Source organism: Poecilia reticulata, linkage group LG13 (assembly GCF_000633615.1).
Source record: "Poecilia reticulata strain Guanapo linkage group LG13, Guppy_female_1.0+MT, whole genome shotgun sequence".
NCBI lineage: Eukaryota > Metazoa > Chordata > Actinopteri > Cyprinodontiformes > Poeciliidae > Poecilia > Poecilia reticulata.
Genome location: NC_024343.1, coordinates 5,279,582 through 5,300,058, shown reverse-complemented (window position 1 = coordinate 5,300,058; position 20,477 = coordinate 5,279,582). Strand labels below are relative to the sequence as shown.

Sequence of the window (20,477 nt, the reverse complement as noted above, 5' to 3'; positions counted from 1 at the left end):
GATATTAAAGGTGCAGCGAAGGAGGCTAAGCAGACAGACCAGTTGACATTAATAGCCATTCCTAAAGCTGACAAATGATAAAACAGCCACGCTTACCCAGAACGGCGCAAACAAAAGGAGCAACTTCAATTTGACGTCACGACGCAAGCAGCCTCATGTCAGGTGAACGCTTGCTTATATGCAGCCGCTGAAATTACTCTTAAAGTGGCAGCGTACCATTTATGCTGCTACATTAGGTTAGATGCTGCAGCTTTAAACAGAGGTTCGGTGTGAGAGTCACTACCAGGTGGAGCAGAAGCAGCGCTCCGTCTGTGAAATATTACTACCTGTAGCGCGTAGCAGCGGTTCAACAGCGAGAGCAGAAACAGCGTCTTACATCGCAGCTCTAAGACTTAAATAATTTTGCGGGTTATTTGTTTAGCTTTCTGACCGTCATGCTAATCCGGGTGAGTGTTTGTAGCTGTGCCCTCCATATGTCTTTTTTACTGCAGTGAGCCTTGATGTAGCCAAACTCCGTCAAGTATGGCATTGTTTTTATGTCGTATTAGCTTTGTTGTGTTGATGCATTTTGACGTGCTTCAATTTTCCGCCGCAACACGCAAACTTCCCCATTCACTCAGTGCGTTTTAGTTCTGCATCGCTTAGGATTTGTTGCTGCAGTTTAAAATTTGTACAAGTGGAAGTCAGTAAAATACTTTAATAAACAAATATAACTAAAATATCTTGTACATATGTTCTTGGAAGGATCTTCTACTCATATATATAGGAAATTTTATCACCTCATGCATCTTTTAACCCTCGTATGCCACGATGGGGTCCCCAAGAACCCGCTCGGTGTAACACGGGCTACTGGCATGCTGTAATGCGACAATGGGGACTGCCAGATCTTCACTCATTGTAACAAGGCCTACTGGCAAGCTGTAATGCAACGATGGGGTCCGCCTGTCATATGTGTGGGATTTTTTGTGTGGGTTTTTCTGTGTTCTCCGTTTAGTTTGGGTTGATTTCTTGGTTTCAAGTGTCTAGTTTTGAGTACTGCCGGTTTTCCTTTGTCCACTAATGAGTAATTTGATTCACCTGTTTTGTTAGCTATTTATGGTTGACGCACCACAGGTGTGTTGTGGCAGTCTGGTCTGGGTTTCCTGGTCTGAGTATCCTCTGGTTAGTTTTGTTGGAGGTTTTTCCAACCTCCGATCTGTTTCCTGAGCCGGTGGGTCCGGCTTCCGACCTATCTCCAGTGGTGGAGGTTCCTGCCTTCGATCTGTTTCCAGGGCTACCACCAGTGTTGGAGGTATCGGCCTCCGATCAGTTTTCTGAGCTAGGAGGGTCTACACCCTCGCCAAATGAGCTGCGGGGGTCCTTTTTCTTCAATTCATCCCCTGTGCTGAGAGGTCCAGCCTCGGCTTCGGTTCCAGTGCCGGTGTTACAAGGTATTACGAGGAGTTATTCACTGCCAGGGTTCGTCAGCAAGGTTATATGGACGTTTCCACCGCTGGATTGGCAGAGGGAGGCGTTCCCCAGTTCGAGCGCTTGGAACTCTACTGCGGATGCTGCAACATGTGGTTCGTCCTCTGGGGAACATGTGGACAGTGAGACGGCCACCGGGTCGCCCACCTGAGGGGCATGGGAGGTTCTGGCCCAGAGACTGTGGGGGAATTTTTTTTCCTGCGGTCCCACCTGGTCGGTATTCCGCACTGCAGACTTTTGGGGGCTTATTTGGTGGAAGTCCGTCTGGGAGTGTTTTTTCTGTTTTATTTGCCGTTTTCACGCCTGTTGTGGGTTGTTTTTTGTGTTTCCCCTTACGCTCCCTTCAGGGTTTTGACTTTGGGGCTGAGGGTGCTTTAGTGGGGGTTTTTTTTGTTTGTTTTATTGGGCGTCTGGAATCCACCCTTAGAGGGTGGGTACTGTCATCTGTTGGGTTTTTTTGTGTGGGTTTTTCTGTGTTCTCCGTTTAGTTTGGGTTGATTTTTAGGTTTCAAGTGTCTAGTTTTGCGTACTGCCGGTTTTCCTTTGTCCACTAATGAGTAATTTGATTCACCTGTTTTGTTAGCTATTTATGGTTGACACGCTGCAGGTGTGTCACTGCAGTCTGGTCTGGGTTTCCTGGTCTGAGTATCCTCTACGCTCTGTTGTGTACCAGTGAGTCTGACCTGAAATATCTTGAACTGTAATGAAGAGTAAAGGTTTAATTATGACAAGACGAAGAAGGCCTTGTGGTTCCTCTCAACACCATCATTCCTGACACTGCCAGACCCCCGCTCGGTGTAACACGTGCTTCTGGCATGCTTTCATGTACGTGTATGAGTATCGTGTCGTGAGTTGTTGTGCGTCTCGTTTACCGTTTTGTACGGCACCTAGTCTATTTGTCACACAGCTATTCTGTAAATTGCTTATCCCGTACACATAAACAGGGTGAGGTCTGACACGTCTGCACAAAAGTACACTTGTGGTTTTCATTGCTGGTGCTAATTAGCCCAAAATAAAACCTAGTGATGTGAAATAGACCTAGTATTTATTCTTAAGTTTTTTTTTCCACATACTATCATAGCGAGGATCTTAGAAATACGCAATTGTACAAAATACAAGACAAGGTAAAAAGGAAATCTTTATTCATACATAAGGAACATACACAGACAGATTGCTTGCGATTGTAAGACACTTGGGAGACTAATAGTCTCAGGTGGATTATCAACAACGTTCTACGGCCGACAATGTCCGTCGATTAACTTGCTTCAACCTACATGTTGTGTCTTGAGCCAGCAATTTTTTGGGGGCCTCTGAGACAGTCCAGCACAAAACAGCAGGATGCAAAATGCCGGCAGGGAAAGTGTACATGGAACGACATAACCAAGTGGCAGGCGTAGTTTACAGAAAGATCTGTGCAGAATATGGACTGGAAACCCTGAGATCAAAGTGGGGAACAAGCCCCAAATGTGGTAGAGAATGATGAGCGAGCTAAGATCTTGTGGGACTTCCAGATACAGACAGACAAAAAAAAATTGTAGCGGTGAACCAACCGGACATTGTTATGTGGTGGTGGATAAACAACAGAGGAAAGCAGTTGTGGTGAACGTAGAAATACCAAACAATTGCAACATCGGAAAAACGGAGCGCGAGAAACTGGAGAAATACCAGGGCCTCAAAGAGGAACTGGGAAAGGCCTGGAAGTGTGAAGACCACATCACTTCAAAGTTTGGTCCCCCAAACTGGAGCAGAGGACCAGAGCTCTCAGAGGATGAAAGAGACCACCCACAGAGAGTGAGAAGGGAAGTTTTTATTTTATTTTTTATATATTTATAAAAAAAAAGGCCCAAACTTCGTGGGCACCGCTGGCCCCTAAGAAAAACCAGCAGCGTTGCACCTGTGGGGGGAAACAAGACAGGAAGTCAATGAAACCATAAATGCTGCATCCTTTGCGTTCTGTGGGACACACGCACACACACATCCTCGTCAATCTACTTCTTGGGGGCCCGAACGTAGCTCGGTGATTTACGGGGCCCGCGCTTTCTTGATGTCTACGAATGAAATAAATCAGGCGAGGTCCTCCCCCCTCCCAAAAAAAAAGAAAAAACAATCTTGATATAACCTTCAATAGACGCAATTTGCAAACTTTTATTTGAGGCGGGACCCGTTTCTAACATTTATTGTGTTTTCACTCACACACTCACTCACTCCCTCTCTCTCTCTCACACACACCAACACTCTCTTTCTGTCACACACTAGCTGTGTCCAAATTCAGGTCTGCATCCTTCGAAGGACTTTGTCTACGTAGGACGGGTCCTTCGAAGGCAGGGAATAAACTAAGACTGGAAGAAAAATATCTGTGGATACGGACATGTCTAGCCTTCACCAACTGTCCCCGCACCCACCTCAGTGTAACTCATGTTGCCAAGCAACCGTGAAACAGAGAGTGAAGCAGAAAAAAAAACAACGGAGCCGAAGTTTGTTTTTCAGTCATGTATTACTGATTTCTATATTATTCTTCACCTTTTATAGTAAAGGATGTTCCATAGTAAAAAGGAAATCTTAGTGTACCGCACTTTTCTACAAAGAATACATATAAGCTAATTATTCATTTACAAATATAATACTCTCCACAGCGCAGATAGGACATTACGGTTAAATAAACCTATTATGTTTGAAGGCTTAAGTTCAATTAATCAATCAAACCGATGTGCTCTGCTTTGAAATACTTTATAAACCAAACATTTTTCAACCAGACCTGTCTGAATAATATCGGTGTTTAACTCCCACTCATTGGGGAAAGCTAGCGGAAGATTTTATAACAATGTGTCAGGAGTTAGGTGTTTCCTCTCAGTATACCGAACCTGGAGCGCCTGGCCAGCTCACAGCTGGCGAGGGGAGCTGGCTGTTAACGCAGCGATAGCAGACATGTCCAAAAATGTCAGCGCAATATAGCAATTAGGTGATGTATTGATGAACAGAGCAGATATTTGAGATTTACACAGTTACATTCTTGCCTTAAAACATTGCACCAAATCAAGTTGTGTCATTTAAAGTGTTATATAGCTAAATAATTTGGCGCTATTCACCGCCATTGATGCTCTGCCTGAACGCCTAGTTGGAACCCGCAATGAATTATGGGATATCGTGGGCCGTAAAGGATACACCGGACCCATCCTTCAAATCTGGGGAAAAGAAGGACGCATTTGAAGGAGTCTTTGAATTCAGACAGGCTTTGTCGCCATGCTATGACGTAAACGGCCTACAAATCCGTCCTTTGAAGGATGCAGACGCTGAATTCGGACACAACTACTATCTCTCTCTTGCTTGACGAACAGTCCCCCACCCACCAATGCAGCTGGTCTTGTTAATAAAAACCCGGCAGTGGGCCTGACAGACCCCCCACCCATCACAGCAGGTCTTGTTACCAAAAGCGGCGGGGGCCACACGGACCCCGCTAGGGAACACAAGGGTTAATCACAATACAAGTATATGTAAATATGGCAACAATTGTTGCCGCTGGCGTATTACATAGACAGCGCTATGCTGGGTGTCAGTGGTTTGACTGTTTATTCATTGTATCTGGGGATTTTTTCCAAACAGCCTAAATCCATCAGATCCATCATTTTATAATCTTAAGTCTTCCAATATAATGCAAGCATTTTGTATTCATATCGTTTAATTAAAATGTCAAAGAGGAACCCTCGGAGATGTTCAAGAGAAATAAATGTGCCTCTAATGCCTTGTTGTTTTGTTTGCTTGAGAGATTCTAAAATTTATCTGCGTGTTTATATTTCCTTGTTTTTAGTTTTGAAACATCCATGTTTTTACTAATATGATAAAGTTATTTGCATGTGATTCCCACCAGTAATGCTTATTTTCTCAATTGTTATGATGATTAATAATATGGTCCTAATAAAATTGAATGTCTTCCCTTTTTTATTGACGTTTGAGAAAACTTGAATTCCATAAGAAAAACAAAACAAAACTGGTTACAGTCAGAAAGTTGAAATATCCAAAATGTAGCTTGTGAAACAAAAGAATCAAGATATGGAGAAAAGGAGATAAATAGTAAAAAGATTCTATATTGACTTTAGCACACTTAAATGACAAGCTAAAGTTGTTGATTTTTTAGGCACAGAGTAGAGATAATACGTACAGCTTTATAACTTTGAAACATGTATTTATAAAGAGTTTACTGGCAAATAATCTACTTTGTCTAGAGCAGGGGTCTCAAACTCAGTTTACCCAGGGGCCACTGGAAGCAGAATCTGGGTGAAGCTGGGCCGCATAAAGGATTCCACAAAAAAAACATTTTAAAAATATCCTCAAATGTCAACATTTAAGTATTAAACCAATACATGAACTGCAGGCTTTGGCTTTGACAAAGACATGATGAGGGTGTGACAAAATTTTATTGCGTGCAAACTGCAGCCTGAAGTGACAAAATTTTTTGTCAAATCGGATTTCTTTTGCCCGGCTGTTCACAGTGCCGCACATATGCGCCCTGTATGCATTCTGCAGTCTGAACGGGCAAACACGGCGCTTTCAGGAAGTGGGCAGTAGAGCGCCCTCTACTGCAGTGGTCCCCAACCTTTTTATTATCGCGGACCGGTCAAGATTTGGAAATTTTGCTGCGGCCCGGGGGGTCTGGGGGGGGGGCGTGAACCGTCAGACAAGGCTTCTGCATGTTGGTGTTCCAGCTAAATCCTGAATATACCCAATTTGGGTTGTCTTGGCCTTTTTATCGCAGCCTGTGGGTTTTTCCCTGACTGAGAACGAGAATACAACCTGCTGAAAGAGACGGGTAGCCAATCAGAGAACGCGGTGACGTAAGAACAGAGGGAAATCCCAAACAGCTGACATATCGCGCAACTGAGAGTCCGATGGACATCGGAGATGATATGTGGAAATGTTTATTATTATTATTATTATTATTATTATTATTATTATTATTATTATTATTATTATATGTAAAGGTCATTATCATATATGTTTATTCAATAAAAAATGTTAACTATGAAAAAACACAGTCACCTCCAAATCATAGTGCAGCAAATGGAGCAGCTGCTCCCGTAGTCTTTCATCCACCGCCTTTTCTATTTGTTGCGTCTTTATCTCTTAAAATGACTCCACAAACTTTTTTGGGGGGCGCAGGAGGGGGGGGCGATTTTCTTCTGGAATCGGGATGTTTGTGACTGGAATCGGTTCTGTGGTGTGTTGCTCCTGCCGTGTGGCTGGACACACGAACCGATCCAACCTGTTGTACTTTTATCAGCTCTGTGGTCACCGAGGTTTGGAGAATCGGCAGACATTTCTTAAATCTTGCCGTCTAAACCAGACTTAAGACTCACAAGCTCAACTCCTCTCCTCTCGACCACTGCCCAAACGCTCTGACTCTGGTCGCTATGGTAACGTTTACATAACCCTTCAAAATAAGATACAGATGCGCCACAAAAATGAACATTTTACGGGAGCCCTGAGCTTGTTTCTCTGCAACGAGACGGTCCCATCTGGGAGTGGTGGGAGACAATAACACCCGAAGTGTTGCTTATATGCACAGCCTGCTTGGTCTCTACATGGCGAAGCAATTTGAAGCTCCATTGCCTCATTAGCAGCCGGTCGCCGCATGTTATGCGGAGCGGGCTTGTAATGTGGGACTCACCTACCGGTCCGGGATAAATCCATTCTCCTGTCTCTTCTCTGGCAACATATATCTGGCAACAATTGTTGCCAGATATTTTTTTTTTACTTTTGGAAGCTCTAAATGTGTTGTTTTAGCTGTTGTTAGCTAATTGAGATTGTAAAAATAAAATATTTAGGATGTTAATACCAATTTCATGTATCTAGTGTGAATGGTCCATGACCAGACCTCTTTACTTCCTGCCTGTGATGCTGGAGGTAAATGTCTGATTCAAACTTTTACAAGTGGAGGTCAGTAAAATACTTTAATGAACAAAAATAACAAAAATATCTTGAAGGATCCTCTACTCACATATGATGATAATTTTATGTATAAATGGCAACAATTGTTGCCGCTGGTATATTACATAGACAGCGCTATGCTGGGTGTCAGTGGTTTGGCTGTTTATTTATTGAATCTTTTTTTTTCCCGCACAGCCTATATCCATCAGATGGATCATCTGGACCTGAAGGAATCTCAAAATAATGTATTTTAGATCATTGTCATTCCATTTGGAAAAGATATTCTGCCCATTCAGACCCGCACTGAACCTTTACCATTAGTCATAACAGACAGGACAGGAAATACACCCTTAAATATGCAATATTTAACCTCTACTTCATTATTTTCTTAATTTGCTCATGTTCTGTCTCACATCTCCTGAGAGATGCATTATTGTTCTCTTCAGCCATCATGAGCCTCTTCAGAATAGCATAAATATTGATGGATGTCTCCATTCACCATTAATGTATACATGATGTTGCCAGGTGATTTATCTCTGTACCTGAGCAAAAGGTCTAGAATGAAACAGCCAGAGCAGGGTTGGGTCTTTCTGCTTCCGTTGTTGTTGGCATATTTTTCTCATGCTGAACAGCAACTGTGCACACACATCGGAGACCCGGAGTTCCCACAACTAGTGAAGGATGGAGACATCATGCTGGGGGGAGTTTTCTCTTTCCATGTCAGCTGGAACGAAGTGGAGACTCATTATGAGGAAAAACCTCCACACCTACAGTGCACAAGGTAATCTATTTAGATAAACGCCATTTCTAAATGTTTAGACTTTTGTTTTCATTTCACAATTACAATGTTTTGTTTTATTATGTACATAAGGGGCTGATTGTCATGCCAACTGTGTAAAACTTTGTCAATCAAGTTTGAATTTCAGAGAATTCCAGATGCTCCAAGTTATGCTTTTCACCATCGAGGAGATCAATAACAGCTCAGACCTGCTACCAGGGATTTATCTAGGCTGTAAGATTTATGACACTTGCGGCTCCATTGCTAGAAGTATTAAAGTGTCTCTGGCCTTGGTCAATGGTTATGGAAATGTGTCTGCAACTTCCGAGGCATGCGTAAGACCTGCGCAAGTGCAGGCTATAATGGGGGAAGCCTCATCGTCTCCGAGCATGGCTATAGCCACCATCATTGGACCGTTTTCTGTCCCACTGGTGGGTGAGACTGCTAACATCAAAAACGTGAGAATATATGTGTTGATCTAAGACTGTGTAATTATTTTGTTTTAGATAAGTCAATTTTCCACGTGTGCTTGTCTCAGTGATAAATCCAAGTACCCGTCATTTCTCAGAACAATACCCAGCGACTACTATCAGAGCAGAGTTCTGGCCCAGTTGGTGAAGCACTTTGGTTGGACTTGGATCGGGGCTATTAGAACAAACGACGACTACGGCAACAACGGCATGGCCACGTTCACGGAGACTGCCGAGCAGCTGGGCATCTGTCTGGAATATTCTCTAACTTTTTTCCGGACAGATCCGTGGGACAAGATACAAAAGATAATCGAAACGGTCAGGTCTTCCACCTCGAAGGTGATCGTCGCTTTCATTTCCCAAGCGGACATGGATGTTCTCCTAAAAGAGTTTTCTAGGGCCAACTTGACTGGCTACCAGTGGGTCGGCACCGAGGCCTGGATTTCGGATTTTCAGAGCGCCTCGAGAGACAATAAGCGCATTTTAGATGGAGCCATAGGTCTTTCCATCCCCAAAGCAAACGTCAGTGGACTCAAAGAGTTCATACTTGATGTGAAACCACTTTATTTAACCAGCAATGACTTGTTTGTGGAGTTCTGGGAGGCGTTATTTAGCTGCAAGGTCAAACAGTCAGAAGTAGGAGAAAGCCAGAGGCTCTGCACTGGCCAWGAGAATCTGACTGGAGTGGAAAACAGCTTCACCGACATGTCAATGATGCCCATATTTAGCAATATGTATAAAGGAGTGTATGCAGTGGCTCACRCTCTGCACAATATTYTAGGTTGTAATAAAACATGYAACWACAAGGTGCCACTGGACCCGTTAACGGTGAGCCTGATATCAACATTAAGATACCTGACATAAAAAATCTGTTGTTAAAGAGAATCTTTTTTAACGTAAAACATGAGATCTCACAAATGTTTTTATTTGAGTTAACATAMGTACATGGTTTACTATACWTAAGATCTTCATYCTTTAGATTTTACAGCATATAAAAGGAATTCACTTCAAAACAAAGGAAGGAGAAGAGGTTTACTTTGATGAGAATGGAGACCCGGCAGCAAAATATGAGATTATAAACTGGCAGCCAAGAGAAAACGGCCCTGTGAGCTTTGTGACCGTCGGTCTTTACGACGCGTCTTTACCAGCAGATGAGCAGATGAATGTGCAGCAGAAGTTTGTAGTTTTTGCTCAAAATTCAGAGCAGGTAATCCTACTGCTGATACTATGGCAAAGAATTTCACCTCATTCTTGGGGAAAAGACCCAGACATTTACATTTTTTTTTTTTGTTTTAACTTCTTTGGTATTGTTTGTTTCCATGCAGGTCCCTGTTTCGGTTTGCAGTGAGTCGTGTCCCCCAGGAACACACAAGGTTCTCCAGAAAGGAAAACCTGTGTGCTGCTACGACTGTATAAGTTGTGCAGAGGGAGAAATAAGCAACAGCACAGGTTAGATAATATTTAATACATAAAGAAGTAACAGATAATATTCTAAATAGTACAAAAATACTGGAGATATTTAAGTTTTTGGTTGGGGAAATATAAAATAAAGTTTTATGCAGCGCTGGAAAATATTAAGAGAACACTTAAAATGATCAGTTTCTCTGATTTTACTTTTTACAATATGTTTGAATTAAATGAAAATTGTTCTTTTATTCTATGAACTACTGACAACATGTCTGAAATTCTAAGCTAAGATTTAGTTTTTATTTTCAGAAAATGAGAAACGGTCAAAACATGGAAAAAGACCTCAAGTAATGCAAAAAAAACAAATTAATATTCATTTAGAAACAACAATACTAATGTTTTAACTCTGTATCTGGTGGAATAACCAGGAGGTTTTGAATTGGGTTCAGTGCAGTGGGCTCTTAACTTTTTCCAGGTCTGTACATGATGAGGTGATGATGAAGGACGGTCAGAAAGAGTAGGAGCTTCTTAAAGAGACAGAGGCAACTTCAAGGTGCCAAATTGCAAAGTCAATTTGTTTTTTAAGTTATGTTTGACATATTCAGCATTTTTATAACAACTGAAAGCAACTCATATACTTATATGTGCCTGGAAAATTCATAACACCGCCCCTCAGTCCTTTTAACAATATCATCCACTGTGATAATCTCTTAGAAGGTAAATCATTTCTGCATAATCTGTGTGAAACATTTGAAGACAAATGGTTGAATATAAATTAAGAGACTAAAATGTCTAACATTTCTTTTAACGTTGCCTTTCAGATTCTGTCTCTTGCATCAGATGCCGTCTTGACTTCTGGTCAAATGAAAAAAGAGATGCCTGTATTCAGAAGGATGCAGAGTTTTTGTCACATCGAGAAATTATGGGAGCATTGCTCACTGCAGCATCCTTATTTGGAACGTGTATGACTGTAGTTGTTGCTCTTATTTTTGTCAAATACAGAAAAACTCCTCTTGTGAGGGCAAATAACTCTGAGCTGAGCTTCCTGCTGCTCTTCTCCTTGACCCTGTGTTTCCTCTGCTCTTTGACTTTTATGGGAGAGCCGTCTGACTGGTCCTGCATGCTGCGGCACACAGCGTTCGGCATCACCTTCGTCCTCTGCATCTCTTGTGTCCTGGGGAAAACCATGGTGGTCTTAATGGCGTTCAATGCGACACGTCCCGGTAGAAATGTGATGAAATGTTTCGGAGCTACACAACAGAGACTTGGAGTTCTGGGCTTCACACTTATGCAAGTTATCATCTGTATCGTCTGGTTGACAACTTCTCCTCCATTTCCGTCCAAGAACTTTAAGGAATTTAAAGACAAAATCATCTTGGAGTGTTCGTTGGGCTCTGCTGTGGGTTTCTGGGCTGTGCTTGGGTACATAGGACTTCTCGCCACATTATGTTTTATTTGTGCTTTTCTGGCTCATAAACTGCCCGATAATTTCAATGAAGCCAAATTCATAACCTTCAGCATGTTGATATTCTCCGCCGTGTGGATCACTTTCATCCCAGCGTATGTCAGCTCTCCTGGGAAGTTCAGTGTCGCTGTAGAAATATTTGCTATCCTGGCCTCCACTTTTGGCCTGTTAATTTGTATTTTCATCCCCAAATGTTATGTCATATTGATGAAACCAGAAAAAAATTCTAAAAAGAGTATGATGGGAAAGGGGGCTTGAAAACCATCTTGACAAGTCAAGACATTTTATAATCTTAAGTCTTCCAATATAATGCAAGTATTTTGTATTCATATAGTTTAATTAAAATGTCAAAGAGGAACCCTCGGAGATGTTCAAGAGAAATAAATGTGCCTCTAATGCCTTGTTGTTTGGTTTGCTTGAGAGATTCTAAAATAAATTTATCTGCGTGTTAATATTTCCTTGTTTTTTGTTTTAAAACATCCATGTTTTTACTAATATGTTAGTTATTTCCATTTGACTCCCACCAGAAATGCTCAATTCTTATGATGATTAATAATATGGTCCTAATAAAATTGAATGTCTTCCCTTTTTTGTTGATGTTTGAGAAAAAGTGACTTGAATTCCATAAGAAAAACAAAACTATATGGTGGTTACAGTCAGAAAGTTGAAATATCCAAAATGTAGCTTGTGAAACAAAAGAATCAAGATATGGAGAAAAGGAGATAAATAGAAAACAGATCCTATATTGACTTTAGCACACTTAAATGACAAGCTAAAGTTGTTGATTTTTTAGGCACAGAGTAGAGATAATACGTACAGCTTTATAACTTTGAAACACATATTTATAAAGAGCTTACTGGCAAATAATCTACTTTGTCTAGAGCAGGGGTCTCAAACTCAATTTATCCGAGTCTGATCCGAGCAGAGTCTGGGTGAAGCAGGGCCGCTTAAAGGATTCCACAAAAAAAACATTTTAAAAATTTCCACAAACTTCAACATTTAATTATTTCTCTAATACTTAAACTGCAGGCTTTGGCTTTGACAAAGACATGATGAGGGTGTGACAAAATTTAGGTGCGTTCAAACTGCAGCTTGACTCTCAAGCACCCACCAGCATGACAATTTTTTGTCATTTTACAATCAAATCGGATTTCTTTTGCCGGGCCGTTCACAGTGCCGCACATATGCGTTCTACAGTCTGAACGGGCAAACGACCCGAAAGTGTCCCGCATGCGCAGTAGAGGGCGCAATAGCGTCAGCGTTCTCAGTGTTCTGCCTACCATAGACATAATATAAGAGTTTAAGCTTTACCTTTAATAACATAAAGTTACCTAATTTTTTAAGTGCAATCAGTAATACTTTTATAACAAATTTATATCAGTAATGATTTATTGGTTAATGTCAAGTTGTCATAAAGACATTTTGAATAATGTCAACTTTGTATTTAAAGTGTCATGATTTACCGAATTACGCTTCATGACAAGTCATAAATATTCATAAAGGCTTATTCATGTTCATGACAGGTGTTATATCATGTTTATGACAGTGTCATGTCAGTCTTATTCACCCCCCTTCAAATAAAGTGTTACCAACTGAGGTTATTTTTTTTTTCTTCATTGAATAATTGTGAAAGAAATTTAACTGCATACTCTGCGAACCAGACCCTAAACTTACTTAAAGTCTGAATTGAGTTTTTTCCCCCTTCATTAATGACACACTTTTATTGGACAGGAGCAGCTTTATTACATACATTATATCTACCATGGTTGTTCAGGGTGAGTTATTTTTAATTCTAAATGAATATCCTTGTTGGCCTTTTATTTAAGTGCTATTCTCCTTCAAGATACATTTACACAACGCTAGAATAAACACCTCTCTGCTTAAGCTGCTACTCCGTGCTGAAGCAGAAACGACACAACGTTCAACGTTTCCGTTATCTAACATGTATCAATCAATCAAATTTTATTTGTACAGCACATTTCAGCAGCAAGGCATTTCAAAGTGCTTTACATCATTAAAAACAAAACACAGAAAAACAAAACATTGAATAAACAGTAAAAAGAGAAAGAAATAAAAAAATAATAAATAAATATAAAATAAAGATGAAAAAAACCCATTAAAGCTCCCGATCCCTTTTCTACCCTTAGGACTTTAGTTGAAATGCCATCAATTGGAAAAATTTCAAGAAGGGGGGATGGCACCCGTGCCCTTCCGGGGGGGGTTTACATCATTAAAAACTAAAGACAGAGTAATAAAGAGTAAAGAAGATGAAGAAATAGATAAAAAATAAAGATAAAAACATTAAAATTCCACCTAATTTAGCAATAGGAAACTCTAAACAGGGGGGTTTTAAGTTGAGATTTAAAGGCACCCAGTGTTTCAGCTGTTTTACAGTTTTCTGGGAGTTTGTTCCAAATTTGTGGTGCATAAAAGCTGAATGCTGCTTCTCCTCGTTTGATTCTGGGGATGCAGAGCAGACCAGAACCAGAAGACCTGAGGGGTCTAGACGGTTGGTACGACAACAAGAGATCTTTAATGTATTGTGGCGCTAACCCGTTTAGTGATTTATAAACTAACAACAGTATTTTAAAGTCTATTGTCTGAGCTACAGGGAGCCAGTGAAGGGACTTTAAAATTGGTGTAGCCAGTCTGCTCCACTTTATTCACCAAAAACTTTTTTTTTAATTTACCAAAAACTGTCCTGTAATCTGCAATGCTTGCTATGTTGAGCTCTGCAGTTAGCCGCCTTATCTCACTGTGCGAGAGGCAACTGTGTCGTGCGTCATGGGCAAAAGGTCAAAGGTTACAAGGTGACCGGAGGGGCTTATTATGTTGTTTTTCTTAAAAAATACAAGAAAAAACAAAATAATTTCAGTGCATGTAATTATGTGCCAGAGGGCTTACGAAATAATAATAATAAATAAATAAATAATGTACCAAAAGGGCACTACGGGCAGGTGCTCAAGCCCTTTTAACCTCCCCGCCCTCTGCACGTGCCTGACAACATCAGTACTCATCTTCATCCATTGTAAGATTTTTATTTCTAATTCGCCTTGGGGTTCCCCCGGAAGAGCTGGAAGAAATGGCTGGGGAGAGGGAAATCTGGGCCTACTTCTGAAACTGCTGCCCCTGCGACCAGACCCCGGATAAGCAGCAGAAAATGGATGGATGGATGGATATTTAGAAAAAAATTAAATAACGTGGAACAAAAAGAGCATTTCAGAAGTAGGGCTTAGTCTTTCTGGCAAGACTGGATTTTTGTCCTAGTGAGTCATTACGGCTCACTATTGAAGGGGAAGGTGTTTCCATGTGGAACATACATTTTAAAAAATAATAATAAACGGATGTGTCAGACTAAACCTGTTGCTGATAAACCAAATAACTTTCTTAATAAAATGGATGCAACAACATGTATCAGTGGGAGATTAGAAAGAAGGTAGACTGACTCCAGTAACAGTCAGAAAACACCATGAATACATGAACTAATCAGCTCACTGACAGGAAACCAGGAAATTACACCAATGTCCCAGTTTTATTCACCTTCAGAGAACGGAATGTGCTAAGAATGTGTCTGCCCTGAACGCACGTCGCTGTTTTGAATATTTCTAAAAGTCATCAGTTGACTGCATCCAGCATGTCATAGCACATGGACAATTATATTGTCACTTGACTCTATTTTTCCGTTGACTAGCATCAGTTAAGCCAGTCAATAAAAAGCGTCTTTTCAGTTACATATTTTATTATAATAAAACTAAAGATTGTTGTGATCAGTGTTTTTCAGTGTATTTATTTCTTGTTTTTTCTGTGTCCTGTTCCCCTGTGAGTCTGTTATGTCTTGTCCTCCCTGTTGATTGATTCCCAGCAGTGTCACGTTTCTTTGATTACCCTCCCAGTGTATTTAGTCCCACCTGTTGTCTGTTTGATCCTCGTCTTACGTTGCGTAACGTCTTGCTGCCTGTTTGTCTGTTCTCTGCTGGAATGCTTTCGGATTTATTATTAAAATCATCATCATCATCATCATCATCATCATCATCATCACCTTCATCCTGGGTCCTGTCTGTGTTCTCCTTCACCTCACCAAACCCCAAATTATGACAAAGATTTGTGTTGAAAGTTTAACAAAACAATTTACAATTTTCTTGATAGATGAATCCTGAACCTAAATTACAACAAGAGAACAGAGGCAAAAAAAAATAGCCAAGGGCAAGACATAAAAGGTACAAAAGACATACCAAAATAAAATTACACACTTTCTGTTAAACTGTTAGTTTTTTCTCTGACAACAGCTTTGAAAAAAAACAAAAACAAAACAAAAGTTATTTAGATGCGGCTCACTCGGCGTTATACGTACAAGTTCTTCAAAATAAAACAATTTCTCTCAGAAAAAAAAACAGCTAGACCCAAACAGTAAGTGCAGTATGTCACAACACACACAAATAAGAAATATACAGTTCAACAAAATAAAAGCATAAAATTCTAACCAATCAACTCTTAGCCATTTACAGTATCCCATTCACTAATGTCAATTTGGTAGCATAACTTATTTTATCACTCAATTTTAAATAGTTATAGTAGCTTAGGATATCTACGCTGACAACATGCTAAGCAACGTTAAAACAACAAGGTAATGGTTTGTAACTATRGCAACCAGTGACAGTTTAAAAGCTCACTTACTCTTTCTGCAGCCAGGTAACACGGCTCATGTTAATAAAAACTCCATCAGACAAGCCCGCTCTGAATATCAAACAGAACTGTGACATCACAATAGAACTCCAAAGGCAGAATTCTGACATCACCAGCGATTATAAAAGCTCATCACATTGATTTCTTTTCATCACAACCTGTTAGTAGCCGTTGTTGATACACTTCTCTTGAATTTATTTGGTAGTTCGCAATAAGATTTTCAACTTTGTTTGGTTCACATTTCTTTTAGAGATTGACATCAAACTTAACGCAAAATCTTTATTGAGTTTTTAGAGAAGTCATTTAGCTTAGAACCTGAAACAAGCAAAGATTAAAATGCAGTTCGACCAACCTAGAGTTGAAGAGGTCACATACGAAGACATCGAAAGAGAATTACAAATACCCAAGCCACTCAAGTGCGGGAAGAAGAAGTTGCCATTTGCAGTCTGGATGGAGCTGCAGGAGCTAAAGAAGTCTGCTGAAAACATCGAACAGCAGGACGCTTCATTGGTGACTGAAAAGGAATCGATCACCAAACCACTGGAGATAGTGGATCAAAAAGGGGGCAGACAGCCACCTGAGAGTGAGTTCAATGAGAAGAGTTGTAAAGAGGAACCTGTGAATTCTACAACAGAGCCGGTCATCGAAAACAAATCCATCACAGAATCAGAAGGAAGTGGATCAAAAACGGGAACAAACACGAAAGACGAAGCGCATCAAGAAGAAGCCACTGCTTTGGAAATCTTTCCCCGAGTCAGATGCTTGTATTGATCTAACATTTTTTTCTGAAAACGGTGTCAACAGTAACAGTGCCCTGAATGAAAAGCAAAGTGATCAGGCAGGTTTTCCCAGCAGCAGAATGAAGACATTTTAGAAAGTCTGTCTCCATGGCCTCTCCAAACTCCTCCCACGCCCGAGTTTTTGCCTCAGCGACAACCCGAGCCGCATGCCGTTTCGCCCGCCGGTACCCATCAGCTGCTTCTGGAGTCCCACAGGCCAAAAAAGGCCCGATAGGACTCCTTCTTCAGCTTGACAGCATCCCTCACCGAAGGCGTCCACCAACGGGTTCGAGGGTTGCCGCCGCGACAGGCACCAACAACATTGCGGTCGCAGCTCCGATAGGCCGCCTCGGCAATGGAGGCACGGAACATGGTCCACTCAGACTCAATGTCCCCCACCTCTCCCGGAAGGTGGGAGGGAACACCCTCCCACCTTCCGGGTGGAACACCCTCCCACCTTCCGGGTTGGAGGGTGGGATTATTTAATTAGTTTTAAATACTCCCAAGAATTTAAAACTAATTTCACTCCTGAAAAGAACCATATTATTTTCCAACATTTTCCAGAACAGTTTAATTTCTTAGCTGATAACTGACGGTATATTAATTAATCTGTATAAGAACAAATTGCAGCAGTTCCTGTACAGTAGCTTTATGCTTCAGGTAACTAGAACCGCGGTTGCTCTTTTTCTCATGGGCGCCCGTTAGTTCAGTTGCGATGACACCAGTAAATTAAACATAAAAGGACTCTATAGAACAAGAGTCTACAAACTACGGCCCGCGGGCCGGATCCGGCCTGCCTCCACATTTGGTCCGGCCCCCTGAACAATACCAGAGAACATTCCGATTTTTTTGCATTCATGGTATTGTCCGGACTATAAGCTGTTTATATGTGGATTTTTCTTCAACCACCAGGGGGCTCTTTAGCAGGAAGTGAATCATTGGAAGTCTGGTTACTYGCRYGCCAACAYTGAGCCCACAAGCAGCAAAATGAGTAAGAAACAGATCAGATGTCTTTGGAARGTTTCTTTGCAAAGGGGAAAAGGCCCAAAGAAGAGAAAGGAGAATGGATTTATCCCGGACCGGTAGGTGAGTCCCACATTACAAGCCCGCTCTGTTTAACATGCRGCAACATAAATGAAAAAATGTCTTGACATTAAAAGTTCTATGTGAATAATGTATTTGGTCAAGACTTTTCCACGGTAAACAATATTCCTAAACTCACCCAAGATATCGTCAGCAAAATATATTTGCTTTTTCTGCATACAACAGCAGCAATATACTAACTATACACAAGACTGTCGTTACTTGACATAGTTCCATCCATCCATCCATCCATTTTCTTTCACCCTTGTCCCTCAGTGGGGTCGGGAGGGTTGCTGGTGCCCATCTCCAGCTAACGTTCCGGGCGAGAACTTGACATAGTTGTACTGTTCAAAACTTTTGCTTCCGTAGAAATGGTGTAGTGTCTGGTCATGTTAAAATGTTTAACTTTTTACCAGTCGAAATCCTCACCACTTTCAAATAGTTTCCTTTTTTATTTTATTTTAGTWGTTGCATGGACTCAATGAGTACAAACAACAAGTTGATGAGACTTAACGTTCCAGGCAAGAGGCAGGGTCACCAGTCTGTCGCAGGGCAACACCGAGACACAGGACAAAAAACTATGCACACACACCTAGGGAGAATTTAGAGAAACCAATTAACCCTGACTGTAATGCTTTTGGACTATGGGAGGAAGGCAACAGTGCTACCAACTGCACCACTGTGCAGCCCACATTACAATCAAAGTATATAAAACTTTTTATAACCAGAATCTGCAAATGAACCACACAATTCAGGAGATGCTGCAGGTAACCAAACAAAAACCCCAAATCACAAGTAAACAACCTAGTTGTCCATTACAAAAAGAAGAAATACATACCAGGTGAGTAATGTCTTTTTTTCTCTTCATTGCAGGAAAGAAGGTCCAAAAGACCCAGTAGACGACGTCCAAACAGAAAGTCCCAAGGCCCCAGGCTAGGACCTCACTTTGAGGAATCTATTTAGTCTCTTCTTTTATTATGTTTGTATTAATTTTGCCAGATAAGTAACCTTTGTCCTCCTTTTTTGCAGGAAGACAGCGAGGCGTACCCAGGATTTCAGTTTCCACTGAAGAAACAATATAATCTCCAGGTAAGTGAATCAATTTCAGGGAATTAAACAGAGTAAACAACTCTGTTTGACCCTCCACAGGTCATGCAAAACAAGTGAAAGTGAAGAATCATCCGTAGAGTTGTTTGTAGAACCTCCTCATCCTCTTACAGCCGAGCCCTTAGAAACTGCATGATTACAAAAACCTTTGTCCATCCATCCATTTTCCTCTATTGTTTCTGGGTAATGGAGCAGCAGCTTCAGAAGGGAGGCCCAGACTTCCCTCTCCCCAGCCACTTCTCCCAGCTCCTCGGGGGGATCCCCAAGGCCAGGCCAGCCGAGAGACATAGTCCCTCCAGCGTGTCCTGGGTCTTCCTTGGGGCCTCCTCCCGGTGGGACGTGCCCAGAACACCTCACCAGGGAGGCGTCCAGGAGGCATGCTGACCAGAAGCCTGAGCCACCTCAACTGGCTCCTCTCAACTTGGAGGAGCAGCAGCAGCTCTACTTTAAGTCCCACCCGGATGACCGAGCTTCTCGCCCTACCTCTAAGGGAGAACCCAGACACCCTGCGGAGAAAACTCATTTCAGCCGCTTGTATCTGGGACCTCGTTCTTTCAGTCATGACCCACAGCTCATGACCGCAGATGAGGTGGGAACAAAGATTGACTGGTAAATGGAGAGCTTCGCTGTTTGACTCAGCTCTCTCTTCACCACTACAGACTGGTACAGTGCCTGCTTCACAGCAGACGCCCCCCTTTCCCAATCCACCTGTCGATCTCCCGCTCCCATTTTCMCTCATTTGTGAACRAGATCTCCAGATACTTAAACTCCTCCACTTGAGGCAGGAACCCCTTTCCCAATCTCCCCCAGAAAGGAGACATTCCACGTCCCAAGAGCCAGGTTCTGCAAGCACCATCCATATTTACAAGAGTGTTTAGAAAAGGAGTTTGCAAAACACAGCCAGAACCATGCTTGCAGCTGTACCAAAACCCAAGCCAAAACCGAAGCCGCTCATAAAAGACTCCCCACAATCAGACAAGAAAGTCCACATACTCCAGGGTGGACGCTGCTGCTGCCTCACTTCTGGCCTCAGATGTTCCATTACAGCCTCCAATTTCTCTTCTTCTTCTGACTTGTCCAAATCATAAAATCTTTTAATTTTCTTCATTAGTTCCGCCATTTCAGTCAGTAATTCCTCTGCATTTAAACTGTGCAGCCTCCTTCTTTGAATCTTTATATAAAATTCCTCAAGTTCTTCAAGAAATTCTGGATCCTCCATCATAAAAGTTTTACAAGTTGCCACTCTTTCTTCAATGCTCCACTGAAAGATCTCTTGGGAAAAAGTTCAAGTACTTAAGACTGTTTATGATGTCATA

The 20,477-nt window shown here is 41.5% G+C and overlaps 2 protein-coding genes across 2 annotated transcripts; both read left to right on the top strand.

Annotated features, from left to right (window-relative positions):
* The first annotated feature begins 7,937 nt into the window (after positions 1–7,937).
* Positions 7,938–10,567, top strand: LOC103474251 (extracellular calcium-sensing receptor-like). The gene is made up of 6 exons (XM_008425090.1): positions 7,938–8,170; positions 8,304–8,598; positions 8,674–9,465; positions 9,617–9,844; positions 9,963–10,086; positions 10,520–10,567. The coding sequence occupies exons 1-6, from the start codon at positions 7,950–7,952 to the stop codon at positions 10,537–10,539; spliced, it is 1,680 nt and encodes a 559-aa protein (XP_008423312.1). The 5' UTR covers positions 7,938–7,949; the 3' UTR covers positions 10,540–10,567.
* Positions 10,568–10,669: 102 nt separating this feature from the next.
* Positions 10,670–11,834, top strand: LOC103474252 (extracellular calcium-sensing receptor-like). The gene has a single exon (XM_008425091.2). The coding sequence runs from the start codon at positions 10,967–10,969 to the stop codon at positions 11,765–11,767; it is 801 nt and encodes a 266-aa protein (XP_008423313.1). The 5' UTR covers positions 10,670–10,966; the 3' UTR covers positions 11,768–11,834.
* The last annotated feature ends 8,643 nt before the right edge of the window (positions 11,835–20,477 follow it).